Here is an 18,201-nt window from a genome sequence, read left to right on the forward strand (position 1 = left end):
GCTCCTATTCATTTCTGAACCTGGTTATTCTATATTTTTGCTTGACTAACAGACTACTGAAACATGACATAGCCTACCATTTAAAAATGACTCCATTCAATTTGATGAAAATTTGTTATATAATTGAAATGTGTAAATCATCTTAATTTTTTTTTTTTGTCTAAACCTCAAATTGCAGAATCAATATCTTAAATTTCCAGACTGAGTCAGCTTTACAGTAGGCCCTATACTGTGTGTTTAACCCCTGTTCACTTTACTTCAATCCCAATAGACCTTTTCAAGCACTTTGTGATTAGTTCACGTCAGTATTTTGTGCTGCGTCATAAATGTATGTATTGCAGAAGTCAGATCACGTTGATACATTAGGTTCATAATCATATTCAAATTAATAGTTCATTTTTGTGTCTCAATGTGTTGTCTGCATTCTGTGTGAGAGTGAACAAGACTTAAAAAGTCAAGTCAAGTAAACAAGACTTAAAAAGCTTGTGTCAATCTATCATTCACAGCACATAATGAGAATACACACCAATATGTATCGCTATTTTTGCATGCTAGAACACCTATACCGCAGACGTTTATTTAACTGTGAAACTTGAAAAGCAGAAGACTGGAATGTAAAATTAATGTCGACATGTTGGAGAAGCGGAGGGAATTCGAAGCGTGGCTGCGTTGCGAGCGAGAAAAGTTTGTCATTTGCCTCTACTTTCTCTCGCGCTCTTACACTAATTTCTCTGTTATATTATGTTAGATTTGGTGAAACTCCCACCTCAGGTGAGACAGTTGACATGCACCCCCTTTCCCTGGTGCTGGTATGGATGTCATTACAGATTTAATGGGATAGTTCACCCAAAAATTAAATTCTGTCATCATTTACACATTTCCACGATGTTCACTGAATGTCTTACTTTAAATATCTTGCTTGAGAGGCATTGTCTCCATTCACTTTCATTGTATGGAAAATATCATCTTGGAGAATCCGCTATTATTAACAAGCAAATATGTGTTCATTGTAAGAAAGATAGTCAAAGTAAGTGATTTTCATTTTTTTTTTTTTTTCAGGATTTTTTTTTTCAGGTGAACTATCCCTTTAAATATACTCCTGGTGCTATTGTAAGAAACACTCTCTTCGTATGAATGCAAGAGCAATGAATATATAGAAGAAAGCTCTAGTGGGAAAGAATACGGGTGAATATTATTTGCATAGTATTGGCCAATAATGTGACAACTGTGATCATTTTTTGCGATATTCATCACAGACATAAAGAGAGCGGGAAGCGAGATTGGGAGGAAGATGAAGTAAGCAAGGCTGTAAATACACAGAAGGAATGTGGACAGATGTGGTCTAAGCAAAACAGACAGACTGACATGGCTGTGTAACAGCCAGACTGCACGTCAATGGCCAGATGCCTGCTCTGAATGTAAAGTGATGCATCTCACTCTGCTAAGCACTACAGCAATGAAAACTAGAGCTGTCAATTGGTTATAGTATTTTATTGCATTTTCACTATCATAATTGCTGTTGTTAATGTGTTTAGTTTGATGTTACAGAAAGAAAACTCATTTGTGTGGATACCAGGGTTGTGCGCCATTCAGAACTGAATTGACAGTGTCTTACACAGTACATTACAGTACAGTCCAAACAGGATGCAATATTGCAATTTGAAATTGAATCTTTGGATTTAAATTTAATTGAATCACATTCATGTAACTGTAATGTTATATTAATTTTTTTTTTTAACTACAAAAGTAAAGTTTATGAAGCTAGCATCTTATTTTTTTTCAGAAATGAAAATTTGCAGTTAACTTTTGTTAAACATTCCGCCTACGTTTTATTTACTCTTTCCCCGCCATTGACGGCATTTTTCGTCATTTATGATACAACGCTTCCCAGCCTTTGACGGAATTTTCCGGGTTTTCACTATTAAAGGGGTGGTATAATGCCCTTTTCACAAGATGTAAAATAAGTCTTTGATGTCTCCAGAGTGTGTATGTGAAGTTTTAGTTCAAAATACCCCCACAGATATTTTTATATAGCATGTTAAAATGGTCAATTTTTGAGGGTGAGCAAAAACGCACCATTTTGTGTCTGTTCCTTTAAATGCAAATGAGCTGCTGCTCCCAGCACAGGGGGCGGAGCTTCAACAGTTTGCGCTCACACAGACATGCACTGAAAATTTCACAAACTTTTAGCTTTTTATGTTCAAACCGGATTTAGACAAAGATGGAGAGACTCAAGAAGAAGTGACAACATGTAGAAGCAACAGGACATTTCTGAATGGTTAGTTGATGAATTTATGTAGCTTATGTGTAGATATCTTCTAGTCATTGATTGACATATTCGGTCTTGATAATCTATAAATCGTGTCCCGGGGGTGGGGTTTATGTACATTTTAGGGTTTGAGATGTCACTAAACCGGGAGGAATGTTGTGTCCCTACCAGCCGTTTGTTGTATAGTCTTAAAAATCAATTGCTTTAAAAGCAAATATCTCCCTATGCTTTGAACTTTGAGCGTTGTAACTTTGCAGATGTTGTTTATGCTCAAACAGCAACATTACACACTAACTAAAGTTAGAAAAGTGAAATCATAATCAACCACTTCTGAAAGAGTACAGAATCTCTGCATTAAAACACAGACAAAAAAGGAGCAGAAACAAGCGATGAAAACATTGCTTTCATTGTAATATAAAAAAAAAAACACACACACAATTTACTCAGCTTTTTGTTAAAAATGTTGCTCTTTTTGGAAGGTTTTTTTATTTTATTTTTAAGCTGAGGCTCAGTTCTTTTCTTATTCTGGGGGCCATGACATTTTTGGGAACGTGATCAAAAACGATATTGCGCTGTCTGGCAACTTTTTTTTTTTTTTTACGCTGGCGGGGAAAGAGTTAATAAACAAAATGTCTGTTAATACGGTCTTTCTCCATGATTAACTCATAAACAAATGCTCTACTTTAGACCATTCTTAGTGAAAGAAGCATTTAAGCTGCGGTTCTGATCATATACAGTGTGATTCGGTTCTGAAGCTTCCGATAATTTTTTTCAGAACTCAACTAAGCCTTTATATTGTCTCAAAATAAATGTATCAACAACATTGAACATTCTATGAATCGCTTGTATTACCACTACCGCCCTAGTCAAAATCCAGGGACTGCCCCTGTCAGTCCACTGTTTTCCTCAGAATAGTGATTTCAGTGCGTTTGTGCCATTTGTTTTGTAGTGGATTATCTGAGGACGTTTTGACTGTGATGAGAGGAGAGAGAGCACTTGTCCGTCTCCCGTGTCTCAGGGTTCACAGGGGCTGTGCGAAGAACAGCGGGGTATAAGTGCACTTGACAGGGATGTAAACACCCCTTAGATGAGAGTCAGAAAGTGCAGGCAGCAGAGAGGAAGGGCAATAGGATGAAAACAACAGCAGCATGAATGGCAAACACTGCCAAGTTAAGGATGGCATCTCTGTGGGAAGACAGACTAGGATATCAAAGGTGCTTTTAAGGGAATCAGGCTTCTGGATATGCGAAGGGTGCTACTTTTTGAAGTCGGCTTATGTAAGTTTTGTCCTGCTCCCGTACACATGATTGGATAGCTGATACAATGGATGCCTGTGAATACTTCTCCAGAAAATGAGGCCCAGAACTCCTGTAGTGCGCTGGCACGTCTGTTTTACAGAAAATGAGCCACACCAGGGGGTCTGATGGGGTGTAATGATGTTTGATGTATGCTGTAATGTGTGCAGCATACTTGCTGTAGCTGAAGTCGCTATGAATGTTGTTTAGCTTTGGATTTAATAGGCATACATATATAAAAGATTTAAAAGTCATACATATGTTTTTCGACAGTTCACAAGATTTATGCAAGGGATTTTGAGGGAGGCGCTGATCACTTCCCTTTAAAAATGCAATTTTATTTCTGTCATGAAAATCTAATTTTCCTTGATCTTTGGAAATTAAAAGGACATTTTACTTAAAAAAAGAAGTTAATTTACTCATTCAAAAGTGTATGACTTTATTTGTTCTGTGAACAACAAGATATTTTGAGACATGTCACTGTTTTTTTGTTTGTTTGTTTGTTTTTGTGACAGAAAAAAAAAAAAAAATGGATTAACTTTCCCTTTAAATATTTAAATTTATTCCAAATACTGTAAATTTCACAACTCCATTTATTGAAACTAACATGCAAAAAACAGCTTGTTTTAGACTTCCAAAACATTTTGAACACATTTTTTATTACCCGTTATTTGTGATTTTTTTTAAATTCCAAATTTGACATTATATTTTGCAGCTGCAACCTTATTTCTCTTTATTGTGACTTTGTTTCGTAATTGTCTCACAAGTACAACTTTATACTTATAGTTACGCATTTGGCAGACACTTTTATCCAAAGCGACTTACATTGCATTTCAAGGTACACGATAACATTCTTATCAGTTCTTGCTTTCCCATGGGAATGACCTTGGCGTTGCAAGCACCAGTGCTCTACTAGATTATATTTTCTTATATATATATATATATAAATATACAGTATAGTCTTTTTATAAAGTCTTTGAAAACCTTTAGAGATTTTGAATTGCAGATTTTCTCAGACTTTTTTTTACCCCAGTGCAAGAGAGTCCCAAGGAATCCCAGCGTTAGGATAGAGTTGATTTTTATACAAGATCCCTGACCCAACAGTTACTCATTTAAGATGCTTAGAGGGCGTTTACACACTCTTAAAAGCACATCCAACTCGTCAACTAGTGGCAGAACTAATCGACTAGTCTGTGTGAACCCAAGTGAATGTTCTCTCTCTGTCTGTGAACGGCACAGTGGAGAGCAGCAGGCTATGATGATGAATCGAACCATTAGTGCTATAAACTCTGATGTGGGCATTAAGAGCATGATATCTGTTGAGCGGACTCATGACTGCACTGGTTGCGGCCGGACAAAGAGACTGACCTATGCTTCCGTGGGAGACAGAGAGAGCAGATGAGAGTGATGTCATGCATTACTGGCAGGGATCGCAGAGCTCGGGTAATGTGCTGGCTGAGAGAGGAACTCCCCCGTTTTGGCCACTGTGCGTAATGGATCATTCCTGATGGGCTCTTAGGGTAATGCAAAATGGCAAGTGCTATCATTGGTCATTTCCACTGGGGTGAGAAGGGAGGGGAGACTCATCATCCGTTAACGCAGCGAGGAGTTATGAGCAGCTAATTTGAGCTCTTAATGTTTCCGCTCTGAGCCAGGGAAGTTGTGAGTCACGTTATGAAACCGGTACCTTTTCAGGAGCTTTTAGAAGTCAATTTTTACAAATATTGACGGCTTTGTGACAAATTGTTTATTTCTCTATTGATTTTTTCTTTATTATTGATTTATAATGTTTTAAGCATTCTGTCAGGCCCTTCCAACATTGCTTAGATAGATACAAATGTATTATAAATAGATATATAGATAGAATGCTGCATTAATTTGATAAAAATATATTTAAACAGTGAAAACACTAATATCATGAGATTTTATTACAGATTTAAAATAATATTTTCTATTTAATATATATAAATAATAATAATAAATGTATTCTTGTGATGGCGAAGCTGAATTTTCATCACCATTACTCAAGTCTTCAGTGTCAAATTATCCTTCAGAAATCGTTCTCATTTAATGACTTGGTGCTCAAGAAACATTTCTTATTATTATCAATGTTGAAAAGATTTGTGCCGTTTAAAATTTAGGTGGAAACACTGATTTTTTTAAGGATTATTTATTGAATGCAAAGTTAAAAAACAGCATTTATTTGACATTTCAGTAACAGTGTGAACGTTTTTTTACTGACACTTTTGATTAGTTGAATGAATCCTTGCTGAATAAGACTATAATTTCTTTAAAAAATTGTTTTGAACAGTTAGTGTAGTCTACATTTTTTACACTAAATAGCATCTGTTGTATATATATACTATATATATATACACATAAATATTATATATCACTGCCATTAGATATTCATTGCTAAAGTTATTTTTCCTTATTGAATGTGCTATATATGAGGGACACACCTGCCATCTGTTTTTTAGAATGATACTTGTATAGTGAAAACTTTGTAAGTCTGTCAGCACACGCTCTTTATATCTCCTCTTCTCACCAGAATCGGATACATAAAGTTCAAAGTGTTGCCTCAGCATAGTTTACCGGTGCGCAAATAAAACATAACTCTACAGGGTAGTGTTAGAGCTGCCCAGTAGGGAAGTGCTGAGCTCTTTTATCAGACAGTGATTTGCATCCGGTTAACGTGTTTCACGGGCCACTTGCTCAGGAGTGTCGTGTAAGCAGTAACATGTCTAGCCTGGGGTATATGATTTGGCGTACAAGTGTGCGTGTTTGTGTTTAAGACAGAGAGACAGGACGTGCTGTGCGTTATGCCTTTTTTGCTTTGCGATGCACACCCTCCCGGGGGTGTGCGGAGCGCACACGGTTACGGCAGCGCTAGGAGATGGGAGGAATGAATAAGTGATGTGGGCTTTGGGGAGGCCCGGTTCTGAGGCGTGGGGCTGAGAGATTGAGGCACAGAAGCGAGGCTGATGTAGAGCCTCAACCATCACTGCACTCTCAGGTGGGCCCTTGTGAAACTTCACACTGTGAAAAGCAGATAAATCTTATTTCGCTCCTTTTGTTCTCGCACATCCCTTCTGTCACACTTTCAAACATATCCCCGCGCTGTTTTTATTTTTTATATGCATTCTCATTTTCCCCACACGACTGTTTCTTGTTGTCTCTTTATGAATCCATTCTCTCCCGCCATTTTACCTCTTTTTCAGTAACCTTGGACTCTGTGGTTCGGCTCTTTGCTTCTTAGTGGGGGTTTTCGGTCCATTTAGGCTAAAAACAATCTGAGAAAATTTAATAATGTGGAAAAGCTGTGTGAAAAACAAAGCATAAAGGGATTGTTCACTCAAAAACGAAACATGACATTCTTCGAAGAAAGTGAGTCATGCAGGTTTGGAATGACATGAGGGTGAGGAGATGATGACACAATTTTTGTTTTTGGGTGAGCTTAAAACCACACCAGTCTGTATTCACATAGAACGTGAGAGTTCACTTTAAAACACTGATTTTAGCCGAGGTTATACACGGGTTCTCATTCCAGGAACCTCACAATTTTTCAGTGTTTTGATGATATTTATTTCAGTATTTTTTTCCCAACAGTTATTGTGTTCAAGTAGATTCAGAATGTTCATTGAAAAAAATACAGTAAAAATACAATTTCATCTCATGAAAAGATGTATTTAATATAAGCAACAATATAATACTATGGTAATAAACCGCAATATTTACAGTACCGGTCCAAGTTTGGGGTCAGTAAGATTTCCAATAAGTCTCTCAATAAGGCTGAAATAAGCTGCATTTATTCAGTCAAATATACAGTAAAAATAATATACCATATTAAAAATCTTATTACAATTTAACATAACTGTTTTTGTGAAGTGCAATAATGTTTTTTTATTAAAATCAAATGTTGTATTTGTTAACATTAGTTAATACATTGTGAACTAACATGAACAATCAATGAACAGGTGGAGGTTTATTAAATACAAACACAAAGATTCATAAATAATACTGTAACAAATGTATTACTTATTGTTAGTTCATTTTAGTTCATGCAATAACTAATGTTGACAAATTAGACCTTATTGCAAAGTTTTACTACCGGTAATATTACAGGTATATGTAATATAGCCCTATATAAAAATAAATGATATGTAACTTTACCTTCACTTTTGAAAAATGTACTGTCCTTGCTGAATACAATCTCACTGACCGCAAACTTTTGAACATTTTAAAAATGTAAGATGCTGCCTTTGAGATTTGGAATTGTATTATTATTATTATAGTAATAATGCAAACAAATCTTCAAACGTTTCGTTTGAATTAATCAATTCAAAGCTCGGATTCAAAACTGAATCAATTAATTTAAATGAAGCAGTTTGATCTGATTCAGTAAAAGAGTCAAACTTGCGAGTCGTAATGCGAGTAATTTTTGTGGCACTAGCATCACAAAATGTCAGTGAAATATTTCTGCCTTAATGCTCCCATGCTTGCATGACAGGAAGGGATTGGGAAAAAAAACAGTCTAACGTCCCAGTCTTTACTTAATGGTGAAATAAAAAGTAAAGAAGTCATACTTAATCAAACATTGCTTATCATCAATATGGCATGAATATTCAATATATAAGCCAGTTTTATCATCAGACAAGCAAGAAGCAGTGCAATTTAATTAAATAGTGCAGTGCCTTTAAAATGATGAGTGAATTTCTGAAAGCTAGTAATCTGTTCTCCCTCGGTATCTCTTCTCCACAGCACCATTAGAGCAGACAGGCTCTCATACTGCAAATCAGCCACAATCACAGACAAACACTCATCTCCACTCAGGTCTTTCAATAATTGCTGACCACAGGCAGCACAGGTAGCCATTACCCATGAGGCAATCCTAAAGATTTCTTTTTCACCATCACCCAAACTATTTTTCATCACAAACTATGAGAGACACATGCAGGCTACTGAAGAGTATAGGATTAGTTGTTGTGAAATGAAATAATGACCGTGCTTTAGAAGACATTTCAGTTGTTTGTTCAGTACATGTGTTTCTTTAGTTATAGCCACTTTTATGTCACTGGGGTTGATTGCATCAACACATTTTATTGATGGATTTAAACTTTTCTTATTACACTTAAATTGCAAATGTATCTTTAAAAAAAACTACTTTTCGAAAGGCTTCATTGTGCAGATTTCATTTCAACTGTCTTTCAACATCTTATAAATATGATAATTCTCTAACAGTATTGTTAAGGACATTGACAATACATGCATTTTACATTATAGAATGCATACAGTACATTTTCACAGAAAAACAATTCAGTCTTGTCTTGCAGATTTCATCATCTTACTGCAATGAGAATGTTACACAACGGCATTTTCATTGTGCATCAGTTTCAAACAAATTGTATCAAAAGTGTATACATTTGATTTAAATGTCTGTTAGGTTAAATGCAATTAATCTTAAAACAAAGTTGTGTATTTTATTTCGAAAATAATTTAGATTTAATTTCCAATACAAATGTGTGATTTGAGTTGATGTGGAAATGTCATTTGTTCATGGTGGTTTTGGGATTATTGATAGTATGCAAATAATAATGTATAAACTAGTGAAAAGTGTGTTTTTTATAGTAAGGCCAAAATTGTCCATATTGAAATAAACACCTTTCTGTGTCATAATGGTGGGCAAATGGTTAAAGAAGGAACAAAGTGAAATGTAAAACATCTCCTGATATTAAATATTGTTTTCTGTTAACAAGATTTCTTCAGCTGACAGCACAATATGTTAATGTTCCTTTTTGACATCCATCTGAAGTTTTCTTCGGGTTTCTCTTTAAGATGCGGATCGTCTCGCATCACATATGTGAAATCTCAACTCCCTGACACGGAAAGCAACTGAAGAAACACTTTATTTACTCTGTCAGTTACTGAGTTCTTCCCTTTTTTTGTCTTCCTTTCTCCCATAGCTCCAGGTATCCACCACTGACCTAAGTGGAAAGTTGGTAGAGGGACCAGTAGACTTGGACGTGTCTGTTATTGACCAGAATGACAACAGGCCAGTCTTCAAGGAGCCACGCTACTCTGGGGAGGTCCTGGAGGGCTCCCCAACAGGTACTACCCTAACCCTATTCATGTTCTTGTGGTTGAAATGAATGTGTCTAGGGAAATTATTACTGGAAGAAGAAAGCAGAAAGTCTTTGATAATAGTGGCTGGGCTTTGCTTCAGTTTGATGGAACACAGCCTGTGCAAGATAAGGACTGTAACTTCTTGTTTTTCATTAGTTGTGTTTGCATCTCCATTATTATGGGATATACTAAAGGTTAATGGCTTGGAGAATCTCATCCCGCTTTTGTGCTACGGACTTGAATGGTATCTCAAATCGTGTGGCTTGTTGAATAGTGTGTGCTGTTACTTAGTAACTAAGTGATTTAATTTATGATTTTCACCTGGCAGATAGAACTAGACTTATTGAAGTAGAGAGCTGAGCAATATCAGATGCAGCGGTTCTCAACACGCTTTCATTTGCAACAAAGATAAACATGGTTTGTGTTGACCACAATGTTGTGCAATGAATTGTTACAATGAAACAAGGCAAAAAAAAAACAAAACAAAAAAACAGCAACCCTCTTTTCTCTTCCAGCTTACGTCATGTTAATAATTGTGCTTATCCATTTAGCCTTATCCTTAAAACCAATTTTAAAATGTTGCTGCTTTGTTGATTTTGACACTTCAAAGTTTGGGACAGTATGATTTTGTGTGTGTGTGTGTGTGTGTGTGTGTGTGTGTGTGTGTGTGTGTGTGTGTGTGTGTGTGTGTGTGTGTGTGTGTGTGTGTGTGTGTGTGTGTGTGTGTGTGTGTGTGTGTGTGTGTGTGTGTGTGTGTGTGTGTGTGTGTGTGTGTGTGTGTGTGTGTGTGAATATTTAAATGAATACTTGTATTATGACAGTGAATTATTACATGGTTACAACACAATATTCAATTTTTTTATGAAACTTGTGTACATTCAAGTCTTGATAAAAAAGAATGCATGACGCTAGAATAAAATTGTAGTTTAAAAGCAGAGGGTCTGTTCTTTCTTTTGATGTATTGCATGTTCAGATATTCATTCAACAAAATATTCTGGGGGCCATGACCTTTTTGTGAAAATGGTCAAAAACGCTGGCGGTTCTTTTCTCAAAACTTTTCTCAAAAACACTGGCCTGAAGATTTTTTTTTTTTTTTTTTTTTACTGTATTTTTTTTAATCAAATTAATGCATACTTGGTGAGTTTAAGACATTTCTTTCAAAAATCTAAAAAAATCTTGACAATCCTAACCTTTTGAATGGAGTGAGTTCTGGGTCCTGACACAAAAGCCAGTTGAGAACCAGTGATCTTTGATGCAGATTATCGCAGACTTATTTTACATTTTTTACTTAGATCAGTTAGCAACCACCTAGAACACCTTAGCAACCTTTTAGCTACAGCCTAGAAACCACCCAAAACCCCATAGCAAAATTCTAGAATAATGCAGCTAGTTTTGCAATGGCAAGCATCACTTTTCTTCAGAATAAGTAAAAAAATAATAATAATACAGTCTTACAGATTTCATTATCTTACTGCAACGAGAATGTTACACAAATAATGCATTTTACATCATAGTGTCCAAAGTGTTTGCAAAGGGCTGCACATGATCTCTCTTGTTTCTTCTCAGCATAGCTATAAAGCAAAGATTACCTCTTATTTAAAAAAGTACACTTTCGAAGTCATCCCTAATGAGCAAACACATTATCTCCGAGCGTGTGTTCGCACCGCGCACCGCAGAGATAGCTTCGCCGAGCTAATCGTGAGCATCCCTCACAAATGGCATCCTGCGTTTATCTCGCCACCAGAGAATGCTACATTGTTTTCATGACGTGTCTGATAAATCAAAAAAGAATTGGACCATTTACAGACTGCATGACACTTTCTTCAGTCCCTTGCCCTCCAGAAATAAGAAATTCATTAAGACACAACCCCGTCCTCAGAGGCCCCGGTACTGCACTTCCATTTCACAATCCTTCCATCATCTTCCCCACGATACTTCAGCAATTCCATCACTGCACTTTGCCTCTTTCCTTTTATACACACTCTGTTTTTTTTTGCATTTTTTTGTGGCCATGTCACCATGGAAACCACATCACCATGGAAACCCCAAAAACACAAGGAAAATGGTTTTAGTGTTTTAAAAAGGAGGGATTCCGCTAACCTTCATCACCCACACACTCAGCAAAATGGCACACAACAAACTAACTCTTGTAGATCTGTCATGCTTGTGAACTCTACCTCAGTGAGCACAATAGGATGGGAGAGATCATATCAAATCCTTTTCTCTGTGAAGAGTGGGCGGCGCTGCTTTCATTACAACATAAACAAACAGACGTCAGCCTCAAACATCAGTGATAAGGGCAGGATGAACTGATCCAGGTAGAGTAGGCGGATACAATGTGCCTGCTTGTAGATACATTTAGCCTGATGAATGTGCGCTCAGTCAGAAGAGAGTTAGGGCGGAAGGAGATGAGAGTCCCTAACAGTGGGGAAACTTTCCGCCCACCTCCAGAGTTGATGTAACTTAGTTAAGTAAAGTGGGTTTATCTAATCGCCAAAAGAGGAATACAATTTGGCTGAAAGACTTAATGAAATTAAACTAAGACCTTCATGCAACCGGGGAGAACATAAACACCCGCAGGCCAAGCACTGTTTAGTCAGAAAGTGTTTATATATAGAAAAGCTATGTTTTATCTTGTATACCGGTAATTATAATAACAATTACATCAAATAATATTATTATAAATATAATAATATTAGTAGTATAATAAATAAAACAAAATAAATGTTTATTTTTTTCTATAATTATATATGATACGTGAAACGTTTATAAAACAAATACGGGGAAACGTTTATAAAACAAATTGTTTTTATAATAAATGTATAAGACTTTTTTTATTATTATTATAAATGCATATTTTATAGTATTTTCACTCACCGGCTACTTTATTAGGTACACCTGTTCAACTCCTCGTTAACGCACATATCTAATCAGCCAATCACATGGCAGTGTAGACATGGTCAACATTATCCATTTAATTTGAGCAGTAGTGTTGTCAAAAGTAAGTCGGTACTGATATTTAAAAAAATATGACCATACCAGCATTTCCCTCTAGCATTTTGAACGCTGTTGAATGGATTCTTAAACATCTCTGATTGGCCATTGTGTTCACGCGCTCAACATATATATATATATGTCTCTGATTGGCTACAATGATCAACGCTTCCAAAACATGTTGTAAATAGACGTACAGTATTTGATGCTCTTCACAGAGCGCTTACACGGATACACACCGGAGCGTTCGAAAGCAGGCGTCTATCAGTAGAAACGTCTAGACGCCTGCTTTCAAACGCTTCTGTATATATCTGTGTAAGCGCTCGGTGAAGAGTCTGTTTACAACTTGTTTTGGAAGCGTTGATCATTGTAGCCAATCAGAGACATATATGTTGAGCGCTTGAACACAATGGCCAATCAGAGGTATTTAAGAATCCGTTCAACAGCACTCAAAATACTAGGGGGAAATGCTGATATCGTCACATTTTTTAAATTTCAGGACAGATTTAGTACCGAAGTCGGTACTTTTAGTTTTGACAACACTATTGAAGAAAAGTGATTTAAGTGACTTTGAATGTGGCATTATTGTTGGTGCCAGACGGTCTGGTCTGAGTATTTCAGAAACTGCTGATCTACTGGGATTTTTCCATAGGGTCTGATGAGTCTCTATTTCTGCTATGACATTCAGATGGTAGGGTAAGAATTTGGCATGGATCCATCCTGCCTCGTATCAGCGGTTCAGGCTGGTTGTGGTATAATGGTGTGGGCATTTTATTACCAATTGAGCATCGTTTAAAGGCCACGGGCCATCTGAGTATTGTTGCTGACCAAGTCCATCCCTTTATGACCACAGTGTACCCATCTTCTGATGACTGCTTCCAGCAGGATAACGCGCCATGTCACAAAGCTCAGATCATCTCAAACTGGTTTCTTGAACATGACAATGAGTTCACTATATTCAAATGGCCACAGTCACCATATCTCAATCCAATAGAGCACCTTTGGGATGTGGTGGCGCTGCAGCAACTTTATGAAGCTAGCATGTCAATATGGACCAAAATATCTGAGGAATGTTTCCAACACTTTGTTGAATCAATGCCATGAAGAATTAAGGCAGTTCTGAAGGCAAAAGGCAACCCATTACTAGCAAGGTGTATCTAAGTGGCCGGTGAGTGTTTATGAACTAACCTGTTATAAAAAAAAAAATATTATATATATATATTATTTATTGGCATCAGGAAATGAGTGCTTCTTATATTTTGGCTCTTATTCTTTACTACATTTTCATTGGCATGTCTCTCATCTTTTAAGAAATCTTAATGGGGAAGATACATGATTTATGGAGAGTAGATCAATTTTAATGTCAATTGCCTCTCCATTATAACCATTTTCCATGGAATAAATTTTAAGTCAATCATTTGAAAAGCCTCACCATTCACCAATAAAAAGAGATGCTTTCACAGTTTCATCATCTTTCATATTAATCACATGCGTTGCTTTTATTATTTTCATAGCGTCTCATCCTGACCAGTTGTTCAGAGGTGCAGAGTTCCTGTTCAGTTTGCCATTGTCACTGCTCTACTCAAGGAGCATGTGTGCAGTGCATTGTGGGTGCAGGTGTGCGCCACAGGGGCCCAGGTTTTTTTTCCCTGTGACTTCCTCTCTCCTCTTTAGGCTCGTGTATGTACGGGTGCAGATGTGCACAGCGTGCCTCCTCCGCTGTCTCCTGAGCGCATGGCAAAGGAAGGATGAATCTGTGCTGCTTTTTAACGCCTCTTTTCAAAGGCCCCGTTAAGCAGAAGAGTATGCCAGTGTGTGTCCGGAGAGGAAATGAAAAATGAGAATTGAGAGCTTTTTAAAGGAGCCCACATTAATCAGCACTGGAACCAACAGTTACAGGCCTCCCACTCGGGCCTTGGGTTTAAGTTATTCTGCCCCTACCCCCCGCCTACTTTAATCAGCATGACCGCTGGCACAGGTTAGACATTAAAGGGCTCAGCACGGGGCCTGATTAGTGAAGGTTTCTGCAAGCTGCCTTTTCAACAAGTTGCAACACTGTGCGACTATATGTGTAAACGTGTTTACTTCTTGCTGTCTTATGAAGTGCCAGGTCAAGATGAACTACTGAGTGATATTTAAGGCAATATTTAGGGCAAGACTTGATTTGGTCTCTATATGACAGGTGGTTGGAAGGGAGTGATTGGTGACATAATTGACCCTTCGCAGGGAGCTTGATTGACAGGTGATCTGACCAATCATATTTCGCCATCCGCCATTTTGTCTGACAAAGCAGTCAGGAGAGTTAGTAGATTAACATGGGAGGATTTGAACTTGAGAAACGGAGGTTAATAAACAACATTCCTTTTTATGTTCATTCATGTTTATTTGATGCTATAAATTAACTAGAATTAAGAGATGATCGGTTCACGAGCAGCTTTAACTGAGGCTCTACAGCGATCTGTCAGGCACATTAAAGAGACACAAAACGGTATTTATTGTTTAAATTTATTTGATTTAATCGGACATAGCGACAGTATCTAAGGGGGGCAGGTCTTTGCGAACGGTCAATTGGTGACCTAATGTCCCCACAAGGATAGTAAAACCTGAGATCACCTACAGTACATTGACCAGCCAGCGGTCCCCACGAGGGAAATGGGTTAATAAACATACTAAATAATATTTTTTGAAAATGTAAAAATGCAGAAAGTTTTGTGTGATGGGTAGGTTTAGGGGTAGGGTTAGTATAAGGGGACAGAATATATAGTTTGTACAGTATAAAACCATTACGTCTATGGAGAGTCCCTACGAAGATGGTGAACCAGAGGTGTGTGTGTGTGTCTGTATGTACTGTTGTTACATTTACTGTGGTTGACACAAGAATAGTAAAGGGACTTGACTTCTGCAATTTTACATTCGATCAGTTTGAGAGTTTCAATCTAAAAGTCCCAGCTGTTTGTTAATTAAAAACACTGTTGATGTAAATGTAGCCAAAATGACCAGGAACATGCATTAGGAAAGTAAATTGGGCCAATATTGATGGCGGTAGTAATGAACATATGGCTTGAACGTATAATTAATACTCTGTTTCTCCGCTGGCTCCTCCCCACCTCCCTTCGCACTCTTTTGCATGTGTCGTTTGAAATTTTTATTTTGTTCTGTATTGGGAGGACAGTTGCCTATAGGGGGAAACTCAGCAGCACTCTGACATTTCTGTGTGTGGTGATAACTGAGCAAACAGTTAGACTTCTGGCAGGCCTTTATTCACTCTCCCTCTCTTTCTCCCCCCCCCCCCCCCCCCCCTCTCTCTCTCTCGCTCTCTCTGATTCTACAGGCTATTTTTGTTGGGGGAAATATCTTCATTTCTCAGTTGCCTTTCCTCTTGTCGGCTCTTTGTTTTTTCTTTCTATTTTTGAAGTATAAAAGTCTTCCTGCCTTTTTCATTGCACCTGTGATTTTCAGCAGCTCAAATGAGTGTTCCAAGTTCAATACAAGTTTACCTGTACCACAACATAGATAGATAGATAGATAGATAGATAGATAGATAGATAGATAGATAGATAGATAGATAGATAGATAGATAGATAGATAGATAGATAGATAGATGGTTGGATGGATGGATGGATGGATGGATGGATGGATGGATGGATGGATGGATGGATGGATGGATGGATGGATGGATGGGTGGATGGTTAGATGGATGGATGGATTGGGTGGGTGGATGGTTAGATGGATGGATGGATGGATGGATGGATGGATGGATGGATGGATGGATGGATGGATGGATGGATGGATGGATGGATGGATGGATGGATGGATGGATGGATGGATGGATGGATGGATGGATGGATGGATGGATTGGGTGGGTGGGTGGGTGGATGGTTAGATGGATGGAAGGATGTGTGGATGGATGGTTAGATGGATGGATGGATGGATGGATGGATGGATGGATGGATGGATGGATGGATGGATGGATGGATGGGTGGGTGGATGGTTAGATGGATGGATGGATGGATGGATGGATAGATAGATAGATAGATAGATAGATAGATAGATAGATAGATAGATAGATGATAGATAGATAGATGATAGATAGATAGATAGATAGATAGATAGATAGATAGATAGATAGATAGATAGATAGATAGATAGATAGATAGATAGATACTAATAATACTAATTTTGTTAAAAAAATGGACTCGTATATTCTCATTACACAGACAGTTTTTTTGTGTATACCCATGTATCTATTAATTTATTTTTACGTTTAATGCTACTATAATTTTTGCTGAAAGATAGAGCTTAACTAGTACTGAGGTATAATTGTGTGGGTTGTGCTCAGGTGGTCTGTCAACACCAGTGACCCATTCAGCAGAGTGTAATCAGTGATGTTCACCTCTGTGGCAGAGGTTGGTGACTACCTGCTGCTCTGCCTGTATATCCTCACCTTGTGACAGGACTGTTCTCCATCTCCGCCGTGCCGCAGCCTCCGGCCTGATATGGCAGCTCTGAGAAAGTGGCGTGTGGGGCTGGCGGAGCGTCGGCCTCAGAAAATAAAAGGCTAAAAAAATCAATAGCTAATTGCCAGGACAGGCCCCCGAGGAGGGCCAGCTAGACCCCAGCTCGGATTGATCTTGGCTAGAAAATGATTGGGCTGAGGGTGACACTAATGCCGGCAGGTAATTTGTAGCATAATGGCATGATGTCTGTGCCATTAGGATTTCCCAGCGCCAATGTCTCCCTCACAGGATGACCCCTGCTCCCTGCTGCAGAGCGGCTTTTCAATCCCACAATGCCTCATTATCTGTCGATCAATCCCATGCTGGCTGCCATGTTATGGACTAATACTGAACTATGCTCTGAATTGTTTGTGTTGAAGTAAAACTCCAGTTTTAGACCAAGAAAGAAATTGACAAATCACTTATTGAACACTTTTGTGGCTGCATACAATATTTAGTTCTGGTCCTTGATTTGCTGAGCGGCATTCCAACAGTGCAGATATTTAGAATAACATAATATTGTCATTCTGTTCCACTCATACATGCTCTTCCTGACTAAATGTCAGTGCATTTAATCTCTCTCCCTATATGAACTTTGTATTAAAGCAATATCACACTTACATTAATTCTAAATAGCAGCACGGATGTGATTACTTGTTGCCAAATGAGTATAGTACATTAGCATAAATGCAAGTGATACTGCTTGACACCTGCCTTGTTTATTCACTCTCAACTGCTGTGTGGTTTTGTCCCAGGTTGCAGCTGTGTCTTTCACGTGAGTGTTCCTTTCCGTCTGTTTTACACAGATATACCCCATGAGGGATGACACAGGTGTTCAGCGCGGCATCTGCATTCCACACAATCACAGCTGGATTAGGTGTCACTCAGAGCCAGATAGAAAGTATGAGAGTTTACTATAGTTTACATTTCAATTCATGCTGCCCTCTCAAATGCAAAATTAGCAGATCACCACTGAACTATTTATCTATTTTAAGATTTCATCTATTTTAATTGGTGAGTCCAA

General features: G+C 37.8%; 1 protein-coding gene across 1 annotated transcript in view; it reads left to right on the forward strand.

Moving 5' to 3' along the window:
• The window catches only part of cdh13 (cadherin 13, H-cadherin (heart)), a 352,089-nt gene that overhangs the window by 196,239 nt on the left and 137,649 nt on the right, over window positions 1–18,201 (forward strand). The window contains exon 6 of the mRNA XM_079621335.1: window positions 9,528–9,672. Coding sequence (XP_079477461.1) covers window positions 9,528–9,672 — 145 coding nt within the window. The remainder of the gene's footprint in view (window positions 1–9,527; window positions 9,673–18,201) is intronic.

Source organism: Phoxinus phoxinus, assembly GCF_949152265.1.
Source record: "Phoxinus phoxinus genome assembly, chromosome: 8".
Classification (NCBI taxonomy): domain Eukaryota; kingdom Metazoa; phylum Chordata; class Actinopteri; order Cypriniformes; family Leuciscidae; genus Phoxinus; species Phoxinus phoxinus.